The sequence below is a fragment of the Hetaerina americana genome, unplaced genomic scaffold (genome assembly GCF_022747635.1).
Source record: "Hetaerina americana unplaced genomic scaffold, ioHetAmer1.1.p SCAF_9, whole genome shotgun sequence".
In the NCBI taxonomy this organism is placed as follows: Eukaryota; Metazoa; Arthropoda; class Insecta; order Odonata; family Calopterygidae; genus Hetaerina; species Hetaerina americana.
The window spans coordinates 52,833,293-52,860,223 of record NW_027287538.1 but is presented as its reverse complement, the minus strand read 5'-3'; the positions used below and the strand labels follow the sequence as shown (position 1 = coordinate 52,860,223).

Below are 26,931 nucleotides of genomic sequence, written 5' to 3'. Positions count from 1 at the left end.
AACCTTCTTCACCATACCTATTATCCTTACTACACATATCTAGAATCTTCCTCCAGTGGTAATCTTACTGCTTATATAGAAAAACTTCCACTTTTTCCGGCATATCTATTCCTAGTCGTACTTGTAGATTATCTTTGCTACTTACATTGAGGACCATGATCTTAATCTAATCTAGTTTATCTTGATTATATACTTTATTGTCCCTTTTTTTCATAATGTAATTCACAACTTACTGTAAAGCAATTTCAACTTGAGACAGCCTTTCATTTTATGCTCATATGCTACTTCTTACCTTTTCTTTGATCTTGTTAATTGCCTCCTCTATGGATAGATTAATATCAAGGGCTATAATGAGAAATCCATATTATTCCTTTCCTGTTTTCATGGCTACTAATCCATTATGCCTACTCTCTATTCAAAGTATGAATCAACCTCCTGTCACTGTAATCCACTTGGTTTTCCAGTAGGGTATGTAGCATAATTATTCCAACCATCTCAAGGCTTACTCCAGATCAGTGGATATGGGTGATATTAACTTTTGTATACAGACTGCCCAGGTGCGAGTGTGGGACTGGAAGTCTGAGTGCGCAGTCTTATGAAGAGGTGTATGGCAGGGTTGCCCATTATGACTGGTGCTGTTCAACGTATATGTGGAGGGAATGATTAAAGAGGCATGGGATGAACTGGAGATAGGAATGAAAGTCTGAGGGGAATGTGTAAAATCAGTTAAGTTTGCTGATGACCAAGCTCTATAGTTTTTCAGTCAGCCAGGGGTTTCAAGCATTGCTGAGTGAATTGGAAACTTAGGGTGATAGATATGGGATGGTAATCAATATTAATTAAAGAAAGGCTATGCGATTTTCCAGAAAGAAAGAGGCTGAGCTGAAAATTAAAATAGGAGGGCAAAAACTAGAGCAGGTAGAACAGTTTACATATCTCGGAAACATTTTGGACCAACACGGTCAAAGTAAAAGGGACGTACAGAGAAGAATTGCGCTAGACAAAGAGGCTTTCAAAATGAAGAGAGATTTGATGACAGGGACGTTGAGTAAGGATATTAAGAAAAGACTCGTAAAAACTTTGATATGGAGCGTAGCTATGTACGGCGAGGAAACATGGTCATTGAAGCAGGAGGATAGACGTTGACTGGAGGCTTTTGAAATGTGTGTGGAGAAGAATGGAGAAGGTGAAATGGACAGAGAAGAAAACAAACGAGGAAGTACTTGGTATGGTGGGCGAAGAAAGGGGTTTGTTGGGAGCAATCCTTTGGAGGCAGGAAAAATGGCTGAAGGGCATTTTGAGTGGTAGTGGGATGTTGAAGACTGTAATAGAGGGAAGAATGTTAGGCAAATGAGTAAAGGGCAGGAGGAGGATAGGGATGTTGAACAGGATGAAGGAAGTACTCAGAGATGAAGAGGGACCTGATGTAAAGTTGTTTGTGGGATTTTTGGAGTCACAAAATATTTATTTGGTAGTTGTGTCCATCCAAAACCTACCTTAACCAGTAGGTTACTTAACAATAATAATAACTTTTGTATAGTAAATTCAAGGTGTGATATTAAAAATGTTGAGGAAATAAGCTAATGAGTTAAGTTTAACGAGTCAAAAATAAACTAAGGTGTTAATTTTTACCACATTACTATCCAACTTTGATACAATATGAATTTTGGGAATCCATTGAGAATTTATTGATCTAAGAATTACAAATCCTCATCCATCAGTATAACCTAAAATCTGGTGCATAATATCAAGTCACATGCATACTGTCTACTATGTATAATGAAATGTAGAGAAATTGATTTAATTTTATTGTGTGAAAACCGTTTCTTGTTATTATGGAACAGTTCCACAACAGTGCCTTATCTGATTCATACCATAATATTTATGTGGTACCCACTGGATATGGTTTATGGTAAATACTTATATATATATATATATATATATATATATATATATATATATATATATATATATATATATATATATATAAACCATAAACACAGTAATCAACCCGAAGGTTGGTTTAGTAGGTGATGGTAGAGATCACCCAGTACTAAGCCCTTTACGGCATGTGAAAATTCACACATCAGGGTAGGGGGGCCAGTTGCTTTCCCTGTGCCGGTTATGGTTCCCCAGGAAGACCTGGTACCCGAAAAATTACTTTAGCTAGGGTGGAGCTGCAGGTGCCCAGAGTGCCTTGCCCGGGAATCAAACCTGGGACCCTCCAGTCAGCAGTCCAGCACTCTACCCACTGGACTACCGCGACCTATATATATATATATATATATATATCTCTGTTTCTCTAATCGTCCTACTTTAGGATATTGTTGTTAGTGACAGCAAATGTCTGCTTATTCTTTACTTCAATCTCTCAAGCAGATGGTAATAATAATAATAATAATAATAATAATAATACTTTATTCATTTTAAAAATGGTACAACCATATTAAATGTCGTCAATCATAATATTACTTAATATATAAACATAAGTTCTTAAATGTGATGAAGATTGTCACAAAAGAATTCATCCAATGAGTAAAGTGGGTGAGCAAGTAACCAGGTATATACCCTATTCTTGAAACTCTGGATACCATCTGATTTCAACTGAGTAGGCAGATAGTTATACAGTCGTATGTTCATATTGTGAAATGTGTTGTAAGTTGATGACAATCTACAATAAGTAGTATTTAGATTCGATTTACCTCTTGTGGAATTGGTAGAATTTCAAACCCTAAGACCATTTCAATTAACATTTTTCTTTCCTGCAAAGTGTTTGCTGTTGATCTTTCAGGTTTTATCCGTAGTTTTTGTTATTTACTCTGGTCATAAACTACAGTGCATAGCACATCATGACCTGGATTGAGACTACTAATGGGACACTTGCATTTATTCCTTTAGCCTTCATTCCTGTACTTGTATATAGCCAAACTCTCAGAGGTGTAACTCACTCAGTACCTTCTGACAAATAATGAAGCACCAGAGTCTAAAATGATTTTGGGAATACAAATTTTCCGTTGTCACAAAAATAGGGTTAGCTTTGTATTTTTATTGAATTCATATGTATCTCCGACTTCAACTCTCAGCTATGGGATGGGAACTGAGAACCAGTACCCTAATTCTCAACTCTGCCTTAATTTAATATTGGAGTTTCAAATTTATTATATCTGCCTTAATTATTACTACGCATAGGTTTCATTTGTCATCCCATGCTATTTCCCACGTGAATGGGAGATTTTCCTCGTGTCTCAGAGTTAAAGTAAACTCCGGTGAGAAATTTTCACATTAAAAATATGGTGCCATATAGGAATGGATGAAGATGATAATTCAAACCATTTTCTCTTTTTGCTTTCATTGTAAAATATATATATATTGAAATGTCCCGCCGAGTTTTAAAGCCGTGGCAGTTTGCATTTTCTTTCTAACAGATGTCTCTTCAATAGTTGCAAATCCGCGCCAATACCGGCAAATACGTACGCCCTCTTTACCTAGGTTAGGGAACGCTGCCTTTACGATTGTGACAGTCGTTGGAGTAATCAGATTTTTGACAGCTAACTTATTTTCTTGCGGCACATGATGGCTGTGGACATCAAAAATTTATGCGACTACTCTGATAAGATAAGGAATGTATCGCACATACTAACAGAGACCTTGGGTACAACAACGTCCTATACTTTTCTTGAAGTAAGTATTTTAACTTTAAGGGTGCACGTGCAACCATTACCGGTCAAAATGTCTTCTTGTGGTGCACGTTGCATTCGGGCCTTAAATGTCATCACGTATCCCTTCGCTTTAATTTAATATATTTTCGAGATTATTTTGTATTCTCCGTTTTGTTAATACGTGTGTAATTTCTTTTGTGCTCTAGTTACCATTGCCTCTTTCTTAAGTCATGGGAAGGTAAAACTGATAGCCAATACTATGGTGATCAATTATATCTGAAAGTTAAAATTTTATTTATAACCCTCTTATCTTATTTTAGGGTAACAAAGTATTTAAAATAGTTTCAGGCATCAATTTTTTATTAAGAGTGTTAAAGTTACACCAACTATTGGGAAGTGTGTACTGAAATTTTATTTGAAATAGTATTTTAAATGCGTCTGGTGTAATCTAACAGCTAGTTAAAAGTATGCATTTTCACCTGGCGAAATGCTGTTTTTAAGCTATTGGGAGTGAAATGTGGAATGCTGTATATCAAAGCTCTTGATTCCTTCATGAAGTACTCCGGTATCCCTCTGGCGTTGTTACGATTTATTTTCGCAGTCGCCACTTTATATCAGTGGTAACATATAACTTTCTGCTCCGAATTTTAGGATACCTTACGGCCATACGTGAAGAAAAACCTGAAGGAATTCGTTCTCAATCATTGGAACGACGAAGAATTGGTGGAAATTGTGAAAGCACTAAAAACTCAGGTAACTTCTACTTAAAGATTTAACGGTAGTTCTAACAGTAGACGTGTTCCAATATTTCATTGAATGGCCTTCATTTTTTGTCGGGCGAAATTGTTTTTCGTGTTCTCCGGACTACCGGTCATACGACCGCAAAGGATTAAATATGTATAATTCTTTTCTCATCAATCTAGGCGGAGTTAGAAGTAAAGGAAGGATGGGTTGGTGCTGTCGCGATTCCAGAAGATGGAGATGGAAAAGATACCAAAGAAGCGGTGATTTCTTACGCTTTGGGTCAAGTGGATGGCAACAGCATAGAATCTCTTAGTCGGCTTATTGTGAAAGACGGATATTCAAAGGGACATTTGAAGGGGCAGTAAGTTTGAAGTTTTTTATAACGTCGAAAGCATAATTTCAAATCCCCAGTATATGTAATCTTCCTTATTTTATGCATTGCGCTGAATAAAGGAAACCGAACTTGTTCAATGCCCATGATTAATGAAGTACCCAACTTGCTACTTTCGGAGGTGGGTTTGGGGGTTCCGTGTTGTTCAATTCACGCCATAAGAATCTGGTTTCTGATGTTATTTTCCTCTATATATTTGATCAATTTTGCCTATTATTCGTCTACTGATTTGGCTTTGTAACTAATTGATCATGTCCTGCCAATATTCAAGTATACCCAGTGATTCCTGTGGACACATGGGCTTAATCTAATCCTTAATGGCACGTGAGATTCTAAGTACCGTTCACAGTGTCTTGTGACGGCGTACGGAAAGGTATTGGATCGCTTGTCTTGGATAACCGAATGGTGTGGAAAGTAGACAAGTAAAGGTCTGGTGGTTTACTTTCATGTGTTATTAAACCCACAGCTAAATGGAGACATGTAATTGTGAGAGTTCTAATAGGTATTAGTACAGATTAAACATAGCATATCATGACGAGATATATGAAGCTCGCCCTTTTAAGAAAATTGTGTGGCAATGCATGTGCAGCATTGATTATTAGGTATTAGGTACTGCTTTTATTTTACCTATCGACCTGGGAAATTTAAGATATTCTGTTAGGGTCCCCGTTATAGTTTGTTATAAATAATTCCTTATTTAAATTCTTGACCCAGCCTACATAATGTGAAATGCTCTAGTGATCGCTGTACATTTTCTGCTGGTTTCCTTGAAATAAACTCCCTTGTGCTGGATTACTTCTGGGCTATCTGAAATCAGTTTTGGAAATTTGCATACTGGCACTAGAGGGGAAATTACATTAGTGAGACCAAATGATAGGAGCACATGGAGTTTAAGGCAGGATGGTCATGGTGACCGAGTAACTTCTATTGTTCAGCAAAGTTTTTGATTTTTTGCAGTGTGTTTCCGGATGTTTTTCCTGCATTTAAGAAGTGGACTGAGGAAGGGAAAAAGATATACATGTACTCCTCTGGCCTGGAAATGTCTCGGGAATGCCTGATTTCAAATTCTGTTGATGGAGATATAACTAAGGTTTGTAATTGACTAGAGGAGTGACTTCATTATATACTACTTGTAGCATGTGTTATGGGTGGTGGAAATAGGGCTTAAATAATTTGCACTTTTTGAAAATTTTGATCTGTTATGAGGCCCCATTTTTCCTAATAATTAAGAAAAAAGTTCTAGAATGTAAAACAACGGTAGTTTCTGGCCACCTTTTTGTTTTAATAGATGTTTCTGTTTGCCACTGCCATGCCAATTTATAAGTTATCTTAATTAGATGTTAGGCAACCACCTAGAAAGTCAGTTCATTCCAGTTGTTAAGAAAGCATTTTACTAATAAAATAATGACCATCCACCTTACTAATAAAGTGCATACATAACTTCATGGACTAAGGTTTTTTGTGTTAGCAAAACAGTTTGAAATAACAGAATTAAACATTGGGGATTGATTTAGTAAATGAGAATATTAAAACTTCATTAGATGATTAAGGTCTGATTTTAACATTTACTTGATTGTTATTTTAAGTGTGCTATTGTAGCAGAATGTTAAAGTCCCAATGGTAAATGTTGCTAATATTGTATTATTCTTAACATTGGTGAATCATTGAAAACAAGATATTCATATATTCTGAATGCTAAGTTCATTGATAGTAAACCCCAAAATGTCACTTATCGAGAGAATTAATTTCCTTGGAACTCATCTGAAAGTAATATATTTGGGTTTGTTGATTGAGTGGTTTCCATTTGAAATTAATAGTTAAAGCTCCAAGTACCTCCATGTCTAGTTAATAGATTCAATACCTGAAATTAAATGCTTGCTGCGATAGTTGGGGAACATTGGCACATCCATACTTTTCAAACAATGATTGACTCCTTACATTTCATTGTATGAAATGGAGACTTCTAAGCTTTGCAATTTTCTGATTTCCTGAACCTCATGCTGATCTCTGTAATTTTAGTTCAGTAAGTACTGGAATTGGTCCTATCTTCATCAAAGTGACTTAATTATTGGCATAATGTGTGTTTTCATACAGCTGATGAGACAGCATACATTCACAAAGATTTTGGGTGCTGTTTGTGCTTGTTGCACGTTCTCATTTCTCACAATTCTTCATTGGGTACTTAATCTCATTAGTGTATGCACAAAGAATTTTGCACATGCTTGTGGGAGGAGTAAGCACCAGCCATGTCAAGTAATTGTAGTAGATAAGCATTTTAATATATATTTTTTTATATTTATAACTGAATCAAGCCATCAGAGCAGCATTTAATTTTTGACTGTGTTAATGTAAAATGCAAAAATGAAATGCTGTTATTTCACTGAATTCTATCCATTAACTTGCTCTTTAAACTTAAAGGGGTTTAACAAGTTATTCTTTACAACAGTATGAGCAAACATTATTTTCAGTTAAATTGATATGTTAATGATAAGTTGAGCCCCTGCCATTTTTCTTTGGGTGAGCCTTGTAGAAATTCAACCTTAGCACACTCCTAAGTAGATGCAATTCATAAACATTTTTGAGAATGTTCATTTGCTATTGTCAGCTTGATTAGCTCCTGGTTAAAGCTATACAGTGTGTAACCCTACTGGCTCTTATGAATTTGCTGGCATTTGTGCAAGGGAAATTGTGAAATGCTAATGTACGAAGAAGTAAACCAGCCACTTCATGATTGAAATCTCAATATTATTCAGATAATGTTTACTCATGTTGCACTAGTAGTAGGCTTTTATCCTGTGATATTTGTCTTGTAGCTTTCATATAAATTAATGTAAAATCTTCTTCGAAATTACTTCCTTCAATTAACACCTTTAAGGAAATTTAAAGTAGTTTTCCTATTATTTTGTCCATATCCAGAATCTGATGCAAAAAGAATTAAGTTCTGTGACCCTGTGAAGTGTGTAGTAGACTCATCTTAGATTAGGTGATTCCTTCGGCTACATTGAACTAATAGTTCAAATTTGTATTTTCATTTGATCTTTTACCAAGTACTAGTTATCAGCAGTTTGAGGTCGTGTAATATTTGGATTTTTCAAATTACCTCTGTCTTTTTTTCCCCTCAGCTCATTTCAGGGTGCTTTGAGAGCGATGAATACCCAAGAACGAAGTGTGAAAGCTTTCGTGACTTGTGCAAAAAGGTTGGCAGCCCTGCTGATCAAGTGGCCTTTTTAACACACAATGCTGCATGTAAGTATGGCAGTCTAGAAATTAGTGTTGCATGTCATTTTTACAGTAAAATTCCCTTGCCTGCACTTGTTAATGTGAATTTTGCCGTAGAGAACTTGTTTGTGCCCTTTCTATGTACATTGTGGTTATCAGGTTATGTGGCTATCAATTTCAATTGGAGGCTTTTGGCTTATGCTTTAGGTATTTTTCTTGCTATTTGTTATGATGTCAAATTATCTCTTGCCACTAAAGTGTGGTGTCATTATTTATGCATTATTTTGTTTCTATGTGGTAATTTGAATGTTTTGTGGAACCATGTGTGATGTGTATAATTCTGTCTTTAGGAGTTGTTTCTTAAATTTAATTCTGCTTACCTTTATGATTTGTTGATTTTGGTGATGGTAATATGGTGATTGGTTGAAGGTCTCTGGTGCAGTGTAATGCTGGAATGATTGGTGTGCTTGATTCAGTGAGGTAATAGTTTTTCCCTTGTATGTGAATGTGGCATTGTAAATATTTATGTCATTTTGGTGATATGAGCTAAATGGAGCAGTGGATTTTGTGGAAGCTTTTATTGGCATTGCCATTTGTGCTGAAGTTGTATGCTGTGTATTTATATTCTCGCATGACATCTTATATTCTGGCAGTTGGAGCATTACTTTCTTTGTATCATGCTGTTAGTGATTGTTGTTGACTTAATTTTCATTGTTTTATTATAGTGTGCCTGTGTCATTCTATTGCATAGCTCTATGATTGTTCCTTTTGAGAATAGTTTTGTACCTAATGCAGTTTTGCTTTGGTCTAGAAAGTATTTCTTGAGATTTCATGTTAATTATTGAAATATTTATTTGTTGGGGCAATCTTCCTCAAGTAACATTAATAATAGATGTATTATAAAGTGATTATTCTTTAAAAAAACTGATAGGTACTTGGTTAGCAGCTTGATTGTGAAGAAGAGATGACTGAAATCTTTTTTCCATTCTTGATATGGCTGGAAAAGAAATCAACATTCTGAAAGCCCCTCAAGTCCATGAAAAGTGAATACAAAGGAAATTGCATCAAACTAGAGCTTGTTTGTTATGCCAAAACAGGTTTTGGTGAAAGTGGAAGCTCATCTTTTGGGCATCTTGCCCAAAAGATGATCTCATGGCTAGATCAATGCACTAATATATTGTTGACAAATTGTAACTTGATGTGATACTTCACTGTTAGAAAATGGAAGGCCATTAAAAATAGAAAAATGGGGTCTTTTATTTGGTAAATTCAAGAACCAATGTAAACAACCCCATGGTAAAATTGCTCATTCGTTAGAAATGCATTGTATAGAATAAATTATTTTTAATTGGTTTTAATAATGCTATAAACAATAGTTTTGTGAAATTTGAGGACAAAATTCTCTAATTTGGAAAGTCTTGTATCTCTTGGGTAAATAACCCTGGTTATAGACAGTGATAGAACAATATTTCTTTAGCAATTTATCATGAATGGAAATCACTTCTGTTCTGTTATAACCAAGCCTTGGGAATAATCAGGTGCATTTAAAGTTTAGTGTTTAAGTAGTGTACATGCATCTTCTTAGAATTTCCAATTTTTGTATTTTTTCATTAGCTAAGCCGAAATCTCCTACATGCCTTCCCCTGTTAAGGTTAAAGAAAGTGCTTGCCATGAAAACTGATTACCAATAATTATCTTTCATGCTGCTTTTGCAAAAAGAACTTTTTAAGGATACTACTCCCTTTCACCATTCTCTTCCTCAATGTCTTCTTGAACATTTTTGCTTACTATTTTAAACTCTTATCACATTTGTGCATGATACCATTCTTTACAGGCTTACAAAATCCAATGTCTTGAGTTTCTTTATCCATTGGCTTTTGCTTTTGGAATTTTTTAGCTATTCGTTATGATGTTCTACATTCATGCATGACTTACTGGGTATACTTCATGCACCACCACTATTATGTCATATTTGTATCTGTTTGGTGATTTTAAGTTTTCTCCATTCTTTCAAAATAACTTCACTGTCCTAAAAGGTTTCTTATTTTGACTATTACTGATGCAACCAATCCGCATTCTTTCATGTTATTGCAGATATGTATGCCATGCACACAACATTATTTGCCTCCATAATATACTGTAGGGAAGAGTACACTTCATTCATTGCACTGCCATTTTTGCTACCTTTGGAAAACTTGTTAAAATTATGTACCTAAATCTACAAGTTTTCTTCCTGTGCCTTTTAATTATTCCATCCGTTCTGTCATTTGTTGTGAATATTCTGCCAAGATGTACTTGTTCAGGCAATTCCATGTTTATTTTCTCTATGCAGTCATTCTTCTCACTATCCTTGTCAAATTATCATTCACATACCATGCTCTACCTCTCATCCCCTTTCTAAAACCAGATTGCTCCCTTCCAGTATTCTCTTAATTCTGGTTCACCATCCACCTATACTTTTACCACTAATTTGGCAGCATGTGAGATGGTGCATCCTATTTTCTCTATCATATTTACTGATTTTATCATTTTTCTCATCAAATTTAATTAACTCAGTTTTTGATGAGTGTATCCTCAATACCATGCTGTCACCTCACTGACTATACAGAGAGAACACTTAGTAAGATTTCACTCAGGCAACAATGCGTGTTTAGATGTGGTACATTTACATAACCCAATCATTACTTTGCCTCTTCTATCATTATCCATCGCTTAAAAGCATTGCACTGTTTTGACATAATGTATCCTTGTCTAACTCTAATTTTTATTTCAAACCAGCTTATTCAAATGAGATTGTCAGGCTCTTTAAACAGTGCAACACTAAACCCCTAGTAAGGGTGTAGGGAACACAGCAATGTCATCAGGCAATTTATTGAAAAACAATGGCAGACCATAATTGTACTTTAATAAATAATCTGGCAGAATTGCTATTTACTTAATTTGTCTCTAACTTTGTTCCATAGACTCAAAACTTCCTCAAACTTCTGATACACATTTATTTCATGAGTACTTGCTCAAGTGCAAGGAGGTGATATGTACATCCCCTACCGGGCGTAAAACCACAATGCTGCCCTCATGTTTTGTCTCTTCATTTTTCATACCCTCTCCAAAAATGAGTCTGAGAAAACTAATTTTTTTGTAATAATTCCATTTTAATCTTATTCAAACTATTAATTTCATTTATGAAAATTGGAATATGCAGAAATTGCTAGCCTTTGCTACACCTGTGCCAAATGCAAAATTTCCTACTAATAGTTATGGCTCTTCACGAGTCAATTTGGTCTTAGTTTCACCTGAATGTCATAAGGGAAGCCAAGACTAGTAACATGTCAGACCTAATGCTTTATCCTGAAAACATTCTTCTTGAAGGGTTAATCACCTTGATAGGCAGTTTATTGTTGCTTATATTCCATCTTGAACACACTTGAGGTGCTTTGTGGAGGGCACTTTGAGTGAGTACGCCATCCATCGGACGGGACGTTAAGCTGCAGACCCCTTAGTGCCTTTTGTTAAGAGTAGGCTAATGCCAATGCCGGGTTTCTCCCCACCCTTCATCCTTTCCTGTCCATCCCCTATGGTGCAAATGACCTCAGCTGTCGGTCGCTTCCCCTAAATACTACTGCTACTTATATTCCACTGATAAGAGGGCAATGCAGTTCATTGTTACTGGTACCTCACAGTAAAAATAGCACAATAAGTTCTTGTTAATTCAAGAAGAACCATTTACGATCGCCTTTGAAACAAAATAAAACTTTGTTGCAATAGGATAGGATTGGAGGACCTCCTTTTTGTTTGAGTCATATCTGAATGAAAAACTTAAATTTTATATTTTTAATTCACTCAAGTTAACATTAATACTTAATTAAATTACTTACCTCAAGTAACAGTATTAGGCTAGATTTAAAAATTGAATTGGTCCCAAATCCTCATATTGATACTAATAACATGTTCTACTAGATTAAGTATAATTTATAAGAGGTTTAGATGGTACCTCTCTGGTTCATTATTGCTTTTTTTTAATTAGTGCTATTTAATTGTATTTTTATCTCTTAGCTGCCTCAGCGGCTCACAAGGCTGGTTTGGTGGTGATAATGTTGAGCAGAGAAGGAAATACATATATAGGGAATTGCACCCGTGAGAGCTTTCCTGTAATTACCTCTTTTGAGGATATATCAAAGCAAATTTGTGGCAAAAGAAAGAAGGCTCCGGATGCAGTTGAGAGTACAGAAGGCAAGAGAGCCAAGCTAGAGATTTCCGGTGCTGATGCAGAGGTAGCTAAACCAGAGAAGACTGATGAAAATGACGCAAAAGCTTCATCAGATGCAAAGCCTAAAGAGGAAGAAACTGCTGTGACTGATGCAGGAGAGGTGAGTACGGAAGGGAAGGCTCATTCCGAAGAAGAAGAGAAAATGGAAGTGGATGACATTTCAGAAGAAAAGGAAGGAAAGAAGATAAATGTTGATGAAGGAGCTGGGATAAAGATTTTAGTGATCCCACCAGTAGATGAAGTTCAGAAGTCAGTTGAAAAGGTTGGTGATGAAGTTAATGGTGCTTCAGAAGGGGAAAAGGAGACTGTTAAGGCGGCCAAAGGAGATGAGAAAGAGGAAAAGAAGGATGAGCAAGAAGAGAAACCAGAAGTTGCTGTGGAGAAAGTGGTTTGTGATGAGAAGGTCGAGGAAAAGTCATTGGAGAGTAAGGAGGAGGACTCTGTAGCAAAAGAATCTGAAGATAAGAAATCAATTGAAGATGAGAAGACAGTTGAGGCAGATAGGAAGGATACAAAAGACACTGGTGCCTCAGAGGTAAAGGAAGAAGTGGTAAAAGATGGAGAAGAGAAGGTTGACAAAGCACCTTGTGCTGAGGAAGAAAAATCTAAAGAGAATGGTGTCTCAGAAGCCGTAACATTGGAAAATGGTGAATCAGGTGATGGTGCTGGGAAAGAGGGCTCAGAGAAAAAGGAGGTGAATGGCAATGGTGTGGCTCGTGTGAATGGGGCAGGGGGGGATGGTGAGTCTAGAGAGGACGTGACTGAGCCCATTGAGAAGGAAACTGAGAAGATAGTTGCCAAAAAGGTTGAAAAGGACGAAGATAAAGTCGAGCCAACCACTGAAGCTGTAACTCAAAGTGCTTAATTTTGTCGTATTTATGGTCTAAACATTCCTGGATATTTACTAGTCCTAGTATGCATAATTCGTGGTTGAACATTCTTACATAGGTTCACTGCCTGTTTTGTAATGGACTTTTTTACTACTATTTTTTGAAGACTGAAGATGTATTATCCCCTCTGTGATTCACACTGTAAGCCTTAGGGCTGTGCATTTGTCAATTGCTCAATCGTTTTTTTATGCCTTGAACAGATGTCCTGGGGTTTTAGGAACTTGTGAGTTCAAGGTTATTTTCTTGTCTTCCCAAGTGTTTTATTATTTGGAAGAATTTCCATGTCCAATGTCTATTTAGGGAAGTTAAATAATTTATTGATGTGTTTTGTCCGTGCTATTTTTCATAGGAAAAATTTTTGATATTTTCCTTTTGTATCCTAATGCTTAATAAATGTCTTACATTTTTTACTGATGTATGATTTTTACTTATTCAATGTTTCCCAGGGCTGCTCCCGCCCTGGAGTGGTTCAATAAATCTAATCTTGTAATAAAATCATTACCCGTATATTGGTGTATGAAATCCCACAATATTTAGTTGTTTGTGTGGGTGTTGAATGCTGGGGCAACTGGATGTTTGCTGAAATGGAGTCTTATATGTTTACAAACCCCCTGATTTTGTTTCCTCTTCTTCACTTTGAAAAACTGGGTGAAATGGTATTTTTTTTAATCTAATACCTGGAAGTGGGCTCTCTAGATGTTATTAGTAGAGCCTTTTATTTAGACTTTGGCACCCGAGGCAGCAGCTTGTGTGTACAGGAAAATAAAGTGGGGTGGAAACATGTATGGTTGAATTGATCGGCTAGGTTCAGGGCAATGTAATTTGAAACCTGGGGCGTGTTCATTGTAAGCTATAAATAATAGACATTTTTGGGAAATGTTGAGGAACATTTAATTCAAGAATGGGCAGTGTTGTAACATTCATATTCTTAATGGAGACCTCTTGAGCTGATATTTGTTGCTGTGGGAAATGGTCCCCTGAGAGCAATAGCCAACTTTCCTAGCAGCATTCTTTTTAATATTGTTAGTGAGGTAATAATGATGACTGGAGGACGTTCAATCATTCTAAGTAACATTTAGACTCCTGGATGATTTAAAGAAAGAAATGTAGCCAGCAATATGGTGTCCTGGGATGTAATAATGACGTTTCATCTCAAAGCTATGAAATTTGGAATTTCTCTTGATTATCAGGTTGACTGGCTTACTTCTTTAAATCCTTTGTTGCAGAGGGAAAAGATAAAACTGCATAGGTAGTAATCTCAACCCTCTTAGATCCAATAAAGCTAAAATTAACTAAACAGTAAACAAAAGCCACTGATACTTGGGGGGGGGGGGGGATGTTAAGTACAGAGATTTCAATTCATTAATGAGGGTTGATTGTGTGAGGGGATCCTTAATGGAAATGAGTCTTCTGTGGTCTACTTAAAAGTGTTTAGTCTCTAATGAGACAGGTGGTAACTGGCAGGAGAGTACAGATGGAACAAGGACCTCGGGATGAAAGCTCATGGCCCAGTGAGGGTTGCTCTGATTGATCCTGCCAGTTGCTGGTCCTTACCTCCACTAATCCTCTTCATACTCCTTTTATGTCCACTTTCCTCGCTCTTGCCTGAATTTGCACGCCACAAGCTTTGGTTTCCTCCGTACGATTGCCCAAAACTATAATGGAGGCCTAGTAACATGCAACCCTTCTATCATACGATCAACATTATATTTTCATATTTCATTTTGATTAATTGTACACTCACATAGTATGTTTATAACTGAATTATACAGTTTCCTTGCAGCCTAAGTCAGGAGGGGTGTATTCAGGTAGCTAGTAATTGCCTTTAAACCACTGAAAGCCCTCTGTAATGCACTTGAAGCCATGCTGTTAGGCAATTGATGTTGTGTCTTTCACTTTTATTGTTATTATATGCATAATGTCCCTTGAGATGAAGTGTAATTACCTTAGAGCTTGGTCATATAATTTTTTTAAATTCTTTACACATGAATTATGCTTAAATTTTGGATGGGTTATTTCCAAGTACACTCCATAGAGGAGCTGTATCAGTCAATATTTGAAAATGGTGTTTTTATGAAAACCCAAATGAAATTTTCTGAAAGAAATTTTCATCCATAACATGTTAAATAAATATCCACATGAGTGATTGGTCTCATGATTCGGGTTAGTGTTTACTTCTATGCAAATTATTTTGGTGATATTTTTTTCAGAACTGCAGGAAATTTAGCATAACTTTTAAAAGACAATGTTTCATTCTTCTTTCCGAGACTTTTCAGTAAATGAACGAAAAGGAAGAACAAAGCTTGCAAATATCCAGTGTAAAGTCTTCAAACAGTTTTAGTAAACACTAATAACCCTGAAAATCTTCAGTTAAAAAAAAGCATAGCTTGGGGAGTTGGTGCTAACATATGTAATCCAATTTATGGTCTTACCTATTTAGCAAATGCTATATGGGTACCAGCTCGTTCGTTGATTAGTTGTTGTTGCTTTCACATTGTTGAAGAGTTATTAGGATTCTCGAATGATTCCAAGGCTTTGAATTTTTAATGAAAGGTTGAAAAAAACACATTGAGCAGTTTGGAAACCATTATTTTATTGCTCATTGCTTTGTTCCTGTTTCTGTACAAGGGTTTCTGTACAGTATGCATCTATTCATTTGCTGAAGTTGAATAAATACACTTGCATAACCTGATATAAACCATTAATAAAGCACTGTATCTTTTAACGTTAGTTGCCTCTCTCCCATGTCCAATAAAATATCTTTGGCTTTGAAAATATACAAACCTTTTGTACATTAATGCCATTAGTTCAGCAGGAGAATACCTGTTATTTTATTTAATGACAATCTTTTTGCACATGGTTTGGGGTTTCTAAACAGAGTGATCATTTAACAGTTTTGTGAGTTGCAGCTTGAGAGGGTGACTCAGAATGTTTCTTGTGACTTCTTTAACAGGGCCCATCGCATGGATAACATTGCTGAGCTGAATATAGGATAACAAGGATTATTATTTGGAAATTATTTGGCAAAGAATTTTCAATGGATTGGGACGTATGAAAAACTCTTAACAAAGTGTTATAATTACTGAAGAGGATGACAGAAAAATCAGAGCTAGATGCTATATGAATTAAACCATTGCCAATGGCCAGACAAGAAATTTAAACAGGTAAGAGTGATGTTCTTGGCTTATACTTCTTTCAATTAATAGTTGTAACATGGCCTTGGAATCTTTGCTATAGCCTCATGGTAAAACAAATGGAAATTTTGATTTTTAATGTCTAATCTCACACCATTGATGCTTGGAATATCCAATGACATCCCTTAAATTTGGATAAACGGTTAAATCCTTAAATTTTAACTAATACTCAACCATTAGATTGGCAAATGTTAAATGTCCACTTAATTTAGAGTAGATTACCCTCAGCTAGATGAAATTACTTCGGCGGAGAAATATATTCTCTATTTTGGACCACAGTTATTTTAGTACGTAAAAAGTATTTCATGATAATTGAACGGATGTTTCAAGTATGCAATTATGTACAAATAGTTTTTTATCTTTAAATTTGTAAAGATCTTTAGATGAATATTTAAACCACATATTAACGTAATAAGATTAATCATTAAATTTTGTCAAGTGTAACAGAATTTTAAAAAGACAATATCACAGCACAATCATTTTGATAGTCCTCCTGCTATTTTGCCAAGTACCTTTGCATATTCATATGTTATTTCAATGAGATTGCACCAATATTACTAGTTGGAAACAACCATGCACTGGATGACAAAATTAGTAGCCAGCTATTGCATCCAGTTAAAAGAAACTGGTCTCCTATTGACATGAGTTTTCCACAAAATGTTAATTTTACGCATGATTAACAATTACAATGAACAATTAATTGTTCTCACCATAGCCAAATGTATAAATTCAAGTATGAATGACTCTGCACAGAGCACAATTTTGAAATGAGTGATATAACATTCATAATGGTATCCTGTGCTACACAAAATTATACTACTAATTTTTATAGTGACATTTTTGGCAATATCCTAAATACCATCAGAATGTGACAGCCAGGGGAGCTTTGAGATTGGAATGGATCGTTTTTCAGCTTCATTATTCTGTAATTTCAATTTTAAAATTGTCAATTGCTTATGGCTTTTTGGACTAGAGAATTGTTATTCAAAATATCATAGCATTTTGGCTGGTCAAAATATATTCTTTTGCATATTTTCATAACCTTATTTGTGTAAATTTGAATTCTGAAGCGTTACAAACCACCCATTCTTGTTTTGGCTGCCAAACCATGTGTAAAGATTCATTTTCATATAATTAAGAAATCACTGTACATATCAATGAAGTCATTACCTGACTGGCTGCATTTCACAGTATTGTGCCGAGGATAAACATTAGAGATCATTTTAGGGAAATCCTCTGAAGAATTTGGCTTCAAGATATTTAACCCATTTGCTTAAAAATTTGAACCACTGTAATGTTAATCTTGTATTTTGCTGCTTTTTGCCTATGTAATCATTATCAATGTCCTGCAAATTCCAATCATACATAGTCATGGATGTATCAGAGCAGCAATGTGGAAAAGTTAAAATTTTATAGCTTTCCATAAGTTTTGATGAATACTAAGCACCCCTCTGAAAATACTGTGAAATGTCAATTATCCAATATGTTATGTACAAATGGACAAAGCTGCCATTTTAATGGATACAGCAGTCAAAAGCATTTTCTTTTGACCTAACATGCAATCACTGGTAACAGCTATGAGCACTTGCATTTCTATATTTGCACCATACATGGGGCATATTTCTGAATATTCAAAAAGAGCCACATATTTTGTACACCAGTTCTTATTATTTCCTTCAAAAAATATACATATATTTCTCACTAAATTCTAATTCAAATGTACAGAAAATCAAGAAGAAATCTCAATTGTTTGTTGTAAAAAGAGTGAACAGAATTGAGAAATGGCAACAACAGCACATAAACACATAATGGCAATTGATAATTAAGTGGTCGCATCTTCCAAAGAGAAGACAAGTGGCTGAAAATCCTGTCGTTGTTGAGAACACTTGGTGAAATAATTGAGCATTTTTGTCAAAACAACAGCGTTCTATGTCGTCCACATCTTAACATAAGTTACTACCATTGAGGTAATTGTTCATACAATCACAGTATCTCAATGGACGACATACTCTCCTTGCCTCAGGCTAACAGAACTGGAGAGAGCTTATTATTCCATAACCATTAACGGCTCTCCATCTCTAACAGACGACAGTTAAATAATCAGTAAAACAATAAACAAATAGACCTTTTACATGTTTTTGTGCACGCACATCTTTCACATATTATATATATATATATATTTATTCATATATATATTGACAAAAAAATTGTGGGCAAAAGGGACTCCAAATCTCTCAATCATCAAACTGAAGAAGATAGAATGTTCCGAACACGTCCCTTCCCCCACTCACAACCTGAGGTGAACTCGATGACCACTGCTGCCGCATTCCTGCTACGTCCCCACCAAGACGTGCATTAGGTTATCTAGGTCCTCGCCGGGGGGACGGAGGCCGATCCCCGGGCCCATAGCCCACCCGCTGCCGCGGTCGCTCATCGGCGACAGAGAGGACGAGGAGGGCGTCGATGCACCACACGAGGAGGAGGAGGGAGACGAGGAGGAGTCCGTCCGACACGCGGGGGGGAATTCGTCGACGCCACTGCCTAACGGGGCGAGCCTCCACCCGGGGAGGAAGTCTTCGAACTCGTTCCCGAGGTCCACATCCCCCAGGAGCAGGGAGGACGAGGCAGAGGCGGGCGCGTTATGCTCGGAGCATGAGGAGGAGAGGGCACTGGAGGACGAGGAGTGGGCGGGGGAGGCAGCGAATGGCGAGGGGGGACACTGGGCGGCAGTGGCGGCGGCCGCCGGTGGGGACGGGTATAGCTCCCCCAGGGAGTTGTTGTTCAAGGGGTCTAGGTCCGACTGGCTGGACAGGCTGAGGACGGAGCCCCAGTTGATGCCCCCCACGTCCGCCGGCGTGGCCTCGATGCCGCTCCCCGGGTGGGCGGGGCTGGGGAAAGGGGTGGCCCGCGGCGCCGTCGCCGTGAGCTCCCGGAGGTTCTGTTCGTATGGAGGGGGGACCACATGGGGAGGCATGGCCTCGGGGACGACGCCCCCGCACCTGTAGGGCACCTGGTACCCGCCGATGGCGTCGGGGAAGCCCCCAACGGCCCCGTGGGGTGGTGGGGGGTGGCCGGGGTAGCAGCCTCCGCCGCCGCCATGAACCCCGAGGGGACCCTCGTCCTCATCATCGTCCTCTTCGTCGTCATCCTCGTCACACTGGGGGCCGGGGTGGGGAGAGGGGGGCGGCGGGGGGTGGAGGGGTCCAGGCCGCCCCGCACCATGCGGCGGTGGCGGACCTCCGCAGACGTGCGGTGGGTTCCCGTGGCCCCCGAAGAACACTCCCTCCCTTTCCATCTCCCTCTCGATGCACCGCAGCGTGTTGCAGATGAGAACGGAGCGGTGCAGACTGGGGTCCGGGAACTGCCTGTACCGCCCCAGCTTGCACATGGAGATATTGAGCACTGCCAGTCTCTGCCTGCGGTAGCAGCAGCACCCGCCGTTGAGGGGGCTTCTACCCGAGGACGCGCGGTCGCAGCACCCGCCATTGGGCGGCGGAGGGTGGTGCACTTCGGTGGACGGTTCCTGGACACCCATGCAGGGAGGGGGGGCGGAGGCGCCTCCGGGGCCGCCGCCCGGGGCCCTTCTGACGGGGGGCGGCGAGGAGCCGGGGCAAGGGGGGGCGGAGCTCCCGAGTTCGAGATAGGACTTTCCGTTCTCGTCGCACCGTATCGTCTGATTGGAGGGCGGGGGGCTAGGGGGCGGCGGGTGGGCGGGGCCGGACGAGTAATAGCCCTCCTCAGGGCCCGGGTGCCAATAGTTGGGGGGACTCACCCTCTGGGGGGGCGCGAACTGGGGGTGCGGCGGCGGCTGCTGGACGCGGGAGCAGTAGGGCGAGGGCGGCGGGCAGCGGGGGTCGGCCGCGTCGTAGTATGGCGTGGCCTGCGGCGGCCTCAGGTCCGTGGGATGGTGGTGCAGGTGCGGGTGGTGCAGGTGCGGCCCGGATGGCGGGGTGAAGAGGTGCGCCGAGGGCGTGTAGCACTGCGCCGCGCCGCCACCCCCCATCTCGTCGTAACGGAGCGGACACTGCGGCGCGAGGGGGTTGGGCGGGAGGAGGTAACTCCTTCCGGACGGGAGGTACTGGTCGGCTCCCCTCTCCTTGTCGCACTCCTCCTCTTCGTCCTCGTCTTCCTCCTCCTCTTCTTCCTCCTCCTCTTCTTCTTCCTCCTCTTCCTCTTCCTCCACCTCCTCTTCCTCCTCCTCCTCTTCAGCAGCGAGCGGAGGCTGCTGGCCCTCGCGCCGCCTCCACTCAGGCGACCCCTCCGCCGAACGCTCCCTCGACTCTCCCTCCTCTTCCTCTCCCTCCCGCCGGCCCTGCTTTGGTGAAACCTGGGGCTGATCCGCCCCTTCCTCCCGTTTTCTTTTCGTGGCAGTCGTTTGCAGACCCATCATGACAGTCGGAGCCTGAAAGGAGAATAATTCTCTCGTAAATACAGGTAATCTCCATTCACTTTGGGGAAGATTTTCCCAGCGCATTAGGATGGAATCATTGAAAAAATGAAGTTGTACCCATCAAGGTTGACTCATCATCCACTTATTTCGAAAATCAATTAAAAGTTACCATGGTAGGATGCCAAAAGGATGAGAGAAAATAGGGAGGGCAAAGGTCAGTTCCAAGAGGAAAAATGGTGTGACAAAATCTTAGAAGAAGAAGCTCCTTTTGTGGCTCACCTCGTCACTGCCCTTCCAAAGGTGCTTGGACACCACTGAAATATATATTTCTGGGAAATTTTAGACCACATGAGATTTAATGCGTCAACATATTGAATTCTATACACCCAATGAATAGGACACCAATGCCTTGTATAATGAATGCTTTCAAACATCTGCAAATTGTGATATTAGTTGTGTGGTAGTATAAATTATAAATATTTTGCATAATTAATTAGAGCATTCATATTTATAGAATTTTTATTGATCAAATTTTTTGGATTTATCATGACATTTTTATAGTTTAACTGAAGAAATGTAAATATAAAATGAAATGAAAATTTCATCGGTATTTAGGAGATCTGTTTACACTATGCTGCTGCGTCGTTAACATCCACAGTCAACGAAAACAAAAAGGGTGAAGAGTTAAGGTATCACACCTTAAGTTTTTTATTGAACAAATACACCTAGCGGTACGTACTATGAGACGCACCTCTGTGTTCAAATGACCTACGCGTAACGACGTGTTTCAGGAACGAGTCACCTCGATAGACACCGAAGTGGCTTCCAGTTGCAACTAACAATCTTCTTCCATTTGATCGAAGCTCCATATTCTCTAAAACCTTAGCAGCGGTATTTCCTCAAAGAAATATCTCTCGTTTGGTCGGGCTGGATACGTCGCGATTGGCGGTGCGAAGCGCCGATAGGAGAGGCTGCGCGGAATGGACCCTGACTCATCTCCCGCAGCCGAGGATGGGGCCTGGAACTTGCGAAATGCTTGCGTCACGGTCTCCTCTCAAGTCAGCCCTGTGTGGTTTATAACTACTCAAACGTAAATCGATCAACATGGGCGATACATTCCTTATGAGCTAACAATGAGAAGCGAATGTTTTTCATGCGTCTTTCGTTCTTACTGCATGTCGAGCTGCGACAATTTTAATAACCGTCCGAGCATTCATCAGCAAAAACGCATATCCTAAAATGTAGCGCTGCTCTGCATGGCTTCCGAAAGGTTTTAGTAACTTACAACGCAATGCGATAATATTTGCGCCCATCCCAATGCCTTCCGCAAGCTCCTAATATTTTATTCCACTATCTTGGTAGTCTCAAATTCTCAATCTCTCCCTAGCCAACCTCGCATGTTCAAAGAATGTGAATGTTTTCGATGTCGGCTTGACTTGGCCCTGCAGATCACTATAGCGGATTCACAGCTTGGTTAGCCCTATAAAGCAACGTTATGCGTCAGAAGAGTATTGCTAAGTATAAAATAATAACCATCAACTGTTGGGGTTACTCCTCGACAGCTAGGTCAACTTCGGATCAAGATAAATTAACAAATGGTGAACATTTTCGAACCAAGAAGTGCTTGAATTGAGTGTGAAAATGCCTACACGTACAAATGAGTGTACACTGTATTTATACTTAGCGGACTAACTTGGTTAACTTGAGACTACTTTAAGGCGGAAAGTCACCGTAATTTTGCTTTCGTTCTACTTATCGTTAATGAATTCGGGAGCATTCCGAGACAAAATTTCAACTTTTTACTAATTATCTTTGGTTTTGGTAGGACTACCATGGCTACTCCCACCCGCGTTGTATTTTTACTTGGAAAAAGGAAGAGAATGCAGGCGAAAGATGCGAGAACAACTGACCACCAAGGATCAACACCAATGTAATTGGAAAAGAACCATGCAATTCCGGACCTCAACTTCGGACACCGAGAAGACTTCTGCCGGGGTCTCTCTCGGTGAGTGAAAAAGGTCAATTTATCTGACTCAGCATTGAGGTATCTGGAGTAAATGCAATGTTTTCTCCGTTAATTTTAGATGATATAAATAACAAATGAATATTTACTGTTCTATTGTGTGCCTTCCGTTTCGTCATCGTTTCAATACAGCTCTTATGGCATACGTCAAGGATAAGACGACATAATTTTTATTTACAGGAGTGCCACGGATACTGGAACCATTATTTCCTCATCTCGTAGGTAATTGACGGAGGAATATTCTCCAAACTTTCAGTAATTGTTTACTTACAAAACTGAATTTGACAAAAACGTTGTTTAATGCCATATATTTTCATCCGTACCACTGTGTCTTCCATTAAAATAATAGTGCTAAGTATTATCAGAAATTCACCAAGCCTCGTGTTCTGATACTGTGGAGGTGATCCTCAGTGAAATTTCCTCCATCATTTGATTCGGGAACCGTTTCATGGAGAAAATGATGAAGCCACCAAAACGAAAAACTTGTAAGTTGATGATCTTAAAAATTAACCATATTCATCTTGCTGTGTAAGCGCTGTAAAAGTTGACTAGCAGATCCTTGTAGTGAATGGACGAACTAACGAGCGAATAGGTGAACGAATAAAATGCATCCGAATGCACGAAACTTCCGGAACGTGTGGCTCCTTCAATGAATATCCTTTGGGCACAGCCGTCCAAAAGATAGTGTTTTGTCTGCTCGCTGGCCTGCGTGGGTTCGAAGGGAAAGCAGCGTACGTTTCCAGAGTAAATAGGTCAGTGGGACGACGGCGATTGCGTGACTTAGTCGGACGCCGCACCAACGACTTGACGGACCTTTTTCATCGGGGAAGGAGGAGGCTGCGTTGTACTGGCCGCTCCTCCCGAATCCCTCGTCTCGATTAACCAACTTCCAAGTTACACCGACCACTGTCCGACTGGCCAAGGAGCCTCCGTACGAGAGAGAGAGATGTTAAATCTATCAACGATCTCCATGCAGACTGTGAGCTCCAAAAACTAGCCTTCTGCTACCATTACAATGTGAAATTACTCGGTACAGCTTGCAATCTGGCATTAATACGCACGCAATGATAATTTTTCAAGGACAACATTGGTACTGATTGCTTACGTTCCTTAGCATTCCCCTTGATTAGGATGATACTTAGTGTTATGAAATCCAGCAAGAGCATATTATCGCAAAATTATTCTCTGCGCATAGGACGCTACCGGGGTTTTAGCGAAGGGAAGGGTGAATTTCACACTCGCATAAGTCAACTTGGAGGTCGACTTTTGAATTTTGAATTCAGTACTGTAAAAATATCATTCAACTCGGTTCTGTATTTACTTCCTCTGAATGTCAATTTTAAAATTTAATCATTTACCTTCCAATTCGCCCCAGTTACTCTTTGAGCAAAATATTGTTTCCACTCGAGGAATCTGAATACATTTTATAACCATTACGTTGGATACAGTGTAGGAAAGGGGAAATCTTTTAAAATTGATGGATTTATTACGCCTCTATCCATTTTCATTGTCACCCAAGCTGTCAGATTTTTCGGGAGCCAATGAGTGAAATTTTCACGCGTCATTCTTTGGGATTAACTTAGGGTGAGCTCCACCTTAACTCCATTAAACCAACTTTCTGGCTGTCCTCTGTGGTTTGGAAATACCTCGACAGATATGTCTTACTGAAATAAAAAAGAACATTGAATTTTCAATATCTTCATAAATATATTTTTTTTAACAGGCTATTGGAAATTATCAGATTCATTAATAACTGTACTTTCCATCCCAAAGTATTACCACCATCGTAAAAGCTGCGAATGGATTTATTCTTTGTGTCAACTGCTGATCCGTGAATCGAGTGCGGCAGCTCCATGGAATTCCGCGGCGGCGACGGCACGCCCCTTCGAGACGCCATCAGAGGTCAAAAGGAGAGTGGGGGCGGTGGAAAAACCACGAGACTCCCTCTCCTCTCGGAACGGCGTCCCACAAACACGCACACACCTAACACAGCCGCATAAAATGTGGCGTCGGCCCATTTAGTTAAGCGGCGAAAAAATTATGAACAATTGAAATATAAAGGGGCAGAAAGGAATTTTAACAATCCAAATGCTTAGGTCTTCAAATTTTCCTGGAGGATGAGAGCAGGCGTTTATAACCCTTTTAAGGTTCAGCTGACTCATATTCTCACCACCAGTCTCCCTAACCTCATCTCACTAACACTGGAAAGTTAGGCACACTGGTCCCTTACACTTTCTATTGTAAGTTCTCCCTCGTCACACACATAAGTTTGAGGAAGAGGTGGACAGGCGTCTCACCGAATCAATGACCTCCTCTAGTAGTCCTCGGAGCCCGTCATGTGGGCTTCGCAGACGGCGAGCGAGCGCACTGGATCCAACGATTTGTATTCGCCCCGATTTAAATCGCCGCACCGTCCGCGAAAGGGGGCTGTGACGTCTCCCTCGCAAGCCATTCGCCGCGGGGGCGTGTGCTCGAACGCCACAACCCCCCTCCCCATTCTCCACCCCCGCCTGCCGCCGCGCATAGGGGACTACGAAAACACTCGCACACGAACTCGCCCTGGTTACTCATACACGGATCGCCATTTATTCGGTCGACATCAAAAACGCCCCCGTGGAGAAGGGAGCGAAATGGAGAATGAAGGAGGTGGGGGAAGGGGGCGGTTGGGAGGGGCCAGGTACCCCCCACCGCAGCGGACGAATCGCCGCCAAGGACGGGGCCGGATCAAGAAGGGAACCGTCACAACGAGCGCAGGGGGGGGGAGAGGAGAAGATTGAGGGATGGGGATGAAGAGGGGTCTACTACATCAACCAACCCTCCTCTCCCCCGGCAGCGGGGCGGGCGGGTTGAATGACTAGCACGCGAATCGTCCCCCGTGCCAGGAAATCGATTCGTATCTCGCGCGCCTCCACCCCCACCACCAGCGAACCCCCTCCCCATCCAAATGGTCGCGTTCCATGCAGACAGTCAATTTTTTCCCCTCCCCGTCCGACCCACGAGTGACGGGGCACCCTTCGCGCATCTGTTTGCTCCGTCGTGACGGCTGGGTTGACGGGGGAGGGAGAGCGAGCGAGAGAGTAGTGCGTTTGTATGCTCTCTCTTGAGGGGAAGGGTTGCGCGTGATTTCAAAGTCGTCGGCTGGCGGAGGTGGGGGAGGGTGCAGAGTCGAGTGATTTTAAAGCTACCAAGCGCGGCGGCGCGCTTGGTTTAACGGGACGCGGCGATTTTCATTTGTCACACCCGCCTCTACCTCCCCCTCTTGTATCCATCCTCCTCCTGCCTCCCCTCTGCGAGCAGTTTCGATTGTAATTGCCCGACATTCTTTCCCGAGAGAGCACGGTTAAGATGGTCCATTCTGTCCTTACTTCGTTCAAGATCAATTCCGCTCACCATCAGATTCCCTCGTTGCATGCACTTATGACTAATCAGCATTTCATTTTAATTGTTGAGAGGGTGTTGAAATCAATTGTTGAAAGCCATGGCTGAATTCTATTGAAAGATAGTCTGATTTTGCCATCCTAGAGTAAAGTACCACGTTACATGCGAAACAGGACACGAAATGGTCATTAACTATTAAACCGTTTATCCGAGTCTGCCATGTGCGAACTCCCACAAGCTGAAGTTCCTAGTAAGGAACGACATCGTAAAAATTGATTACGATCTAAAGAATATATATCACCAGAAGCAAATTTGAATACTGGAGGATTAGCAGGGGGTTTATTTGTACATATTTATCCATAACTGAAGATATAAACAAATTTGGTTTTCGAGTATCCACGACTTTCTTGACTGGGCATGCTAGAAACGCTACCAGCACGGCCTTATTATAAATATACGACAATTATGAGAATATAATGAAGTTTCATCGCCTTGCATTCGACCAGAGGCGCAAATTTTCCTCTTGCCTCATCATGAGACCACTAACAAGCGTCGACGAATGAATCCACAAGTGTTTCGCCTTTCCTGGAGGCCACGCCTACGCTTTTCAATGATAGGCGAGAAAAAAGAACTGGAGCATTCAATTCGATTCGCAAATACGAGACACAACAACCCCTACATACAGGATCCCCGACCTCTGATGGGGGCTAAATGCATTGGTTGGCGCCTCCCGTGAAGCGTGAGCCCGTGACCGGGACCGCCGCGAAGGACGTAGG

The 26,931-nt window shown here is 40.3% G+C and overlaps 2 protein-coding genes across 2 annotated transcripts in view; one reads left to right on the top strand and one right to left on the bottom strand.

Moving 5' to 3' along the window:
• The first annotated feature begins 3,506 nt into the window (after positions 1-3,506).
• On the top strand, positions 3,507-13,547 carry LOC139698865 (enolase-phosphatase E1-like). Its single transcript, XM_071597805.1, has 6 exons — positions 3,507-3,681; positions 4,311-4,412; positions 4,583-4,764; positions 5,752-5,884; positions 7,917-8,040; positions 12,067-13,547. Exons 1-6 carry the CDS (start codon positions 3,571-3,573, stop codon positions 13,143-13,145), a joined length of 1,731 nt encoding a protein of 576 aa, XP_071453906.1. The 5' UTR covers positions 3,507-3,570; the 3' UTR covers positions 13,146-13,547.
• Positions 13,548-15,766: 2,219 nt separating this feature from the next.
• tara (SERTA domain-containing protein 2 taranis) overlaps positions 15,767-26,931 on the bottom strand; it is a 49,224-nt gene continuing 38,059 nt past the window's right edge. The window contains exon 2 of the mRNA XM_071597821.1: positions 15,767-20,766. Within this exon, the coding sequence (XP_071453922.1) occupies positions 18,697-20,754 (2,058 nt within the window). The 5' untranslated portion in view covers positions 20,755-20,766 and the 3' untranslated portion in view covers positions 15,767-18,696. The remainder of the gene's footprint in view (positions 20,767-26,931) is intronic.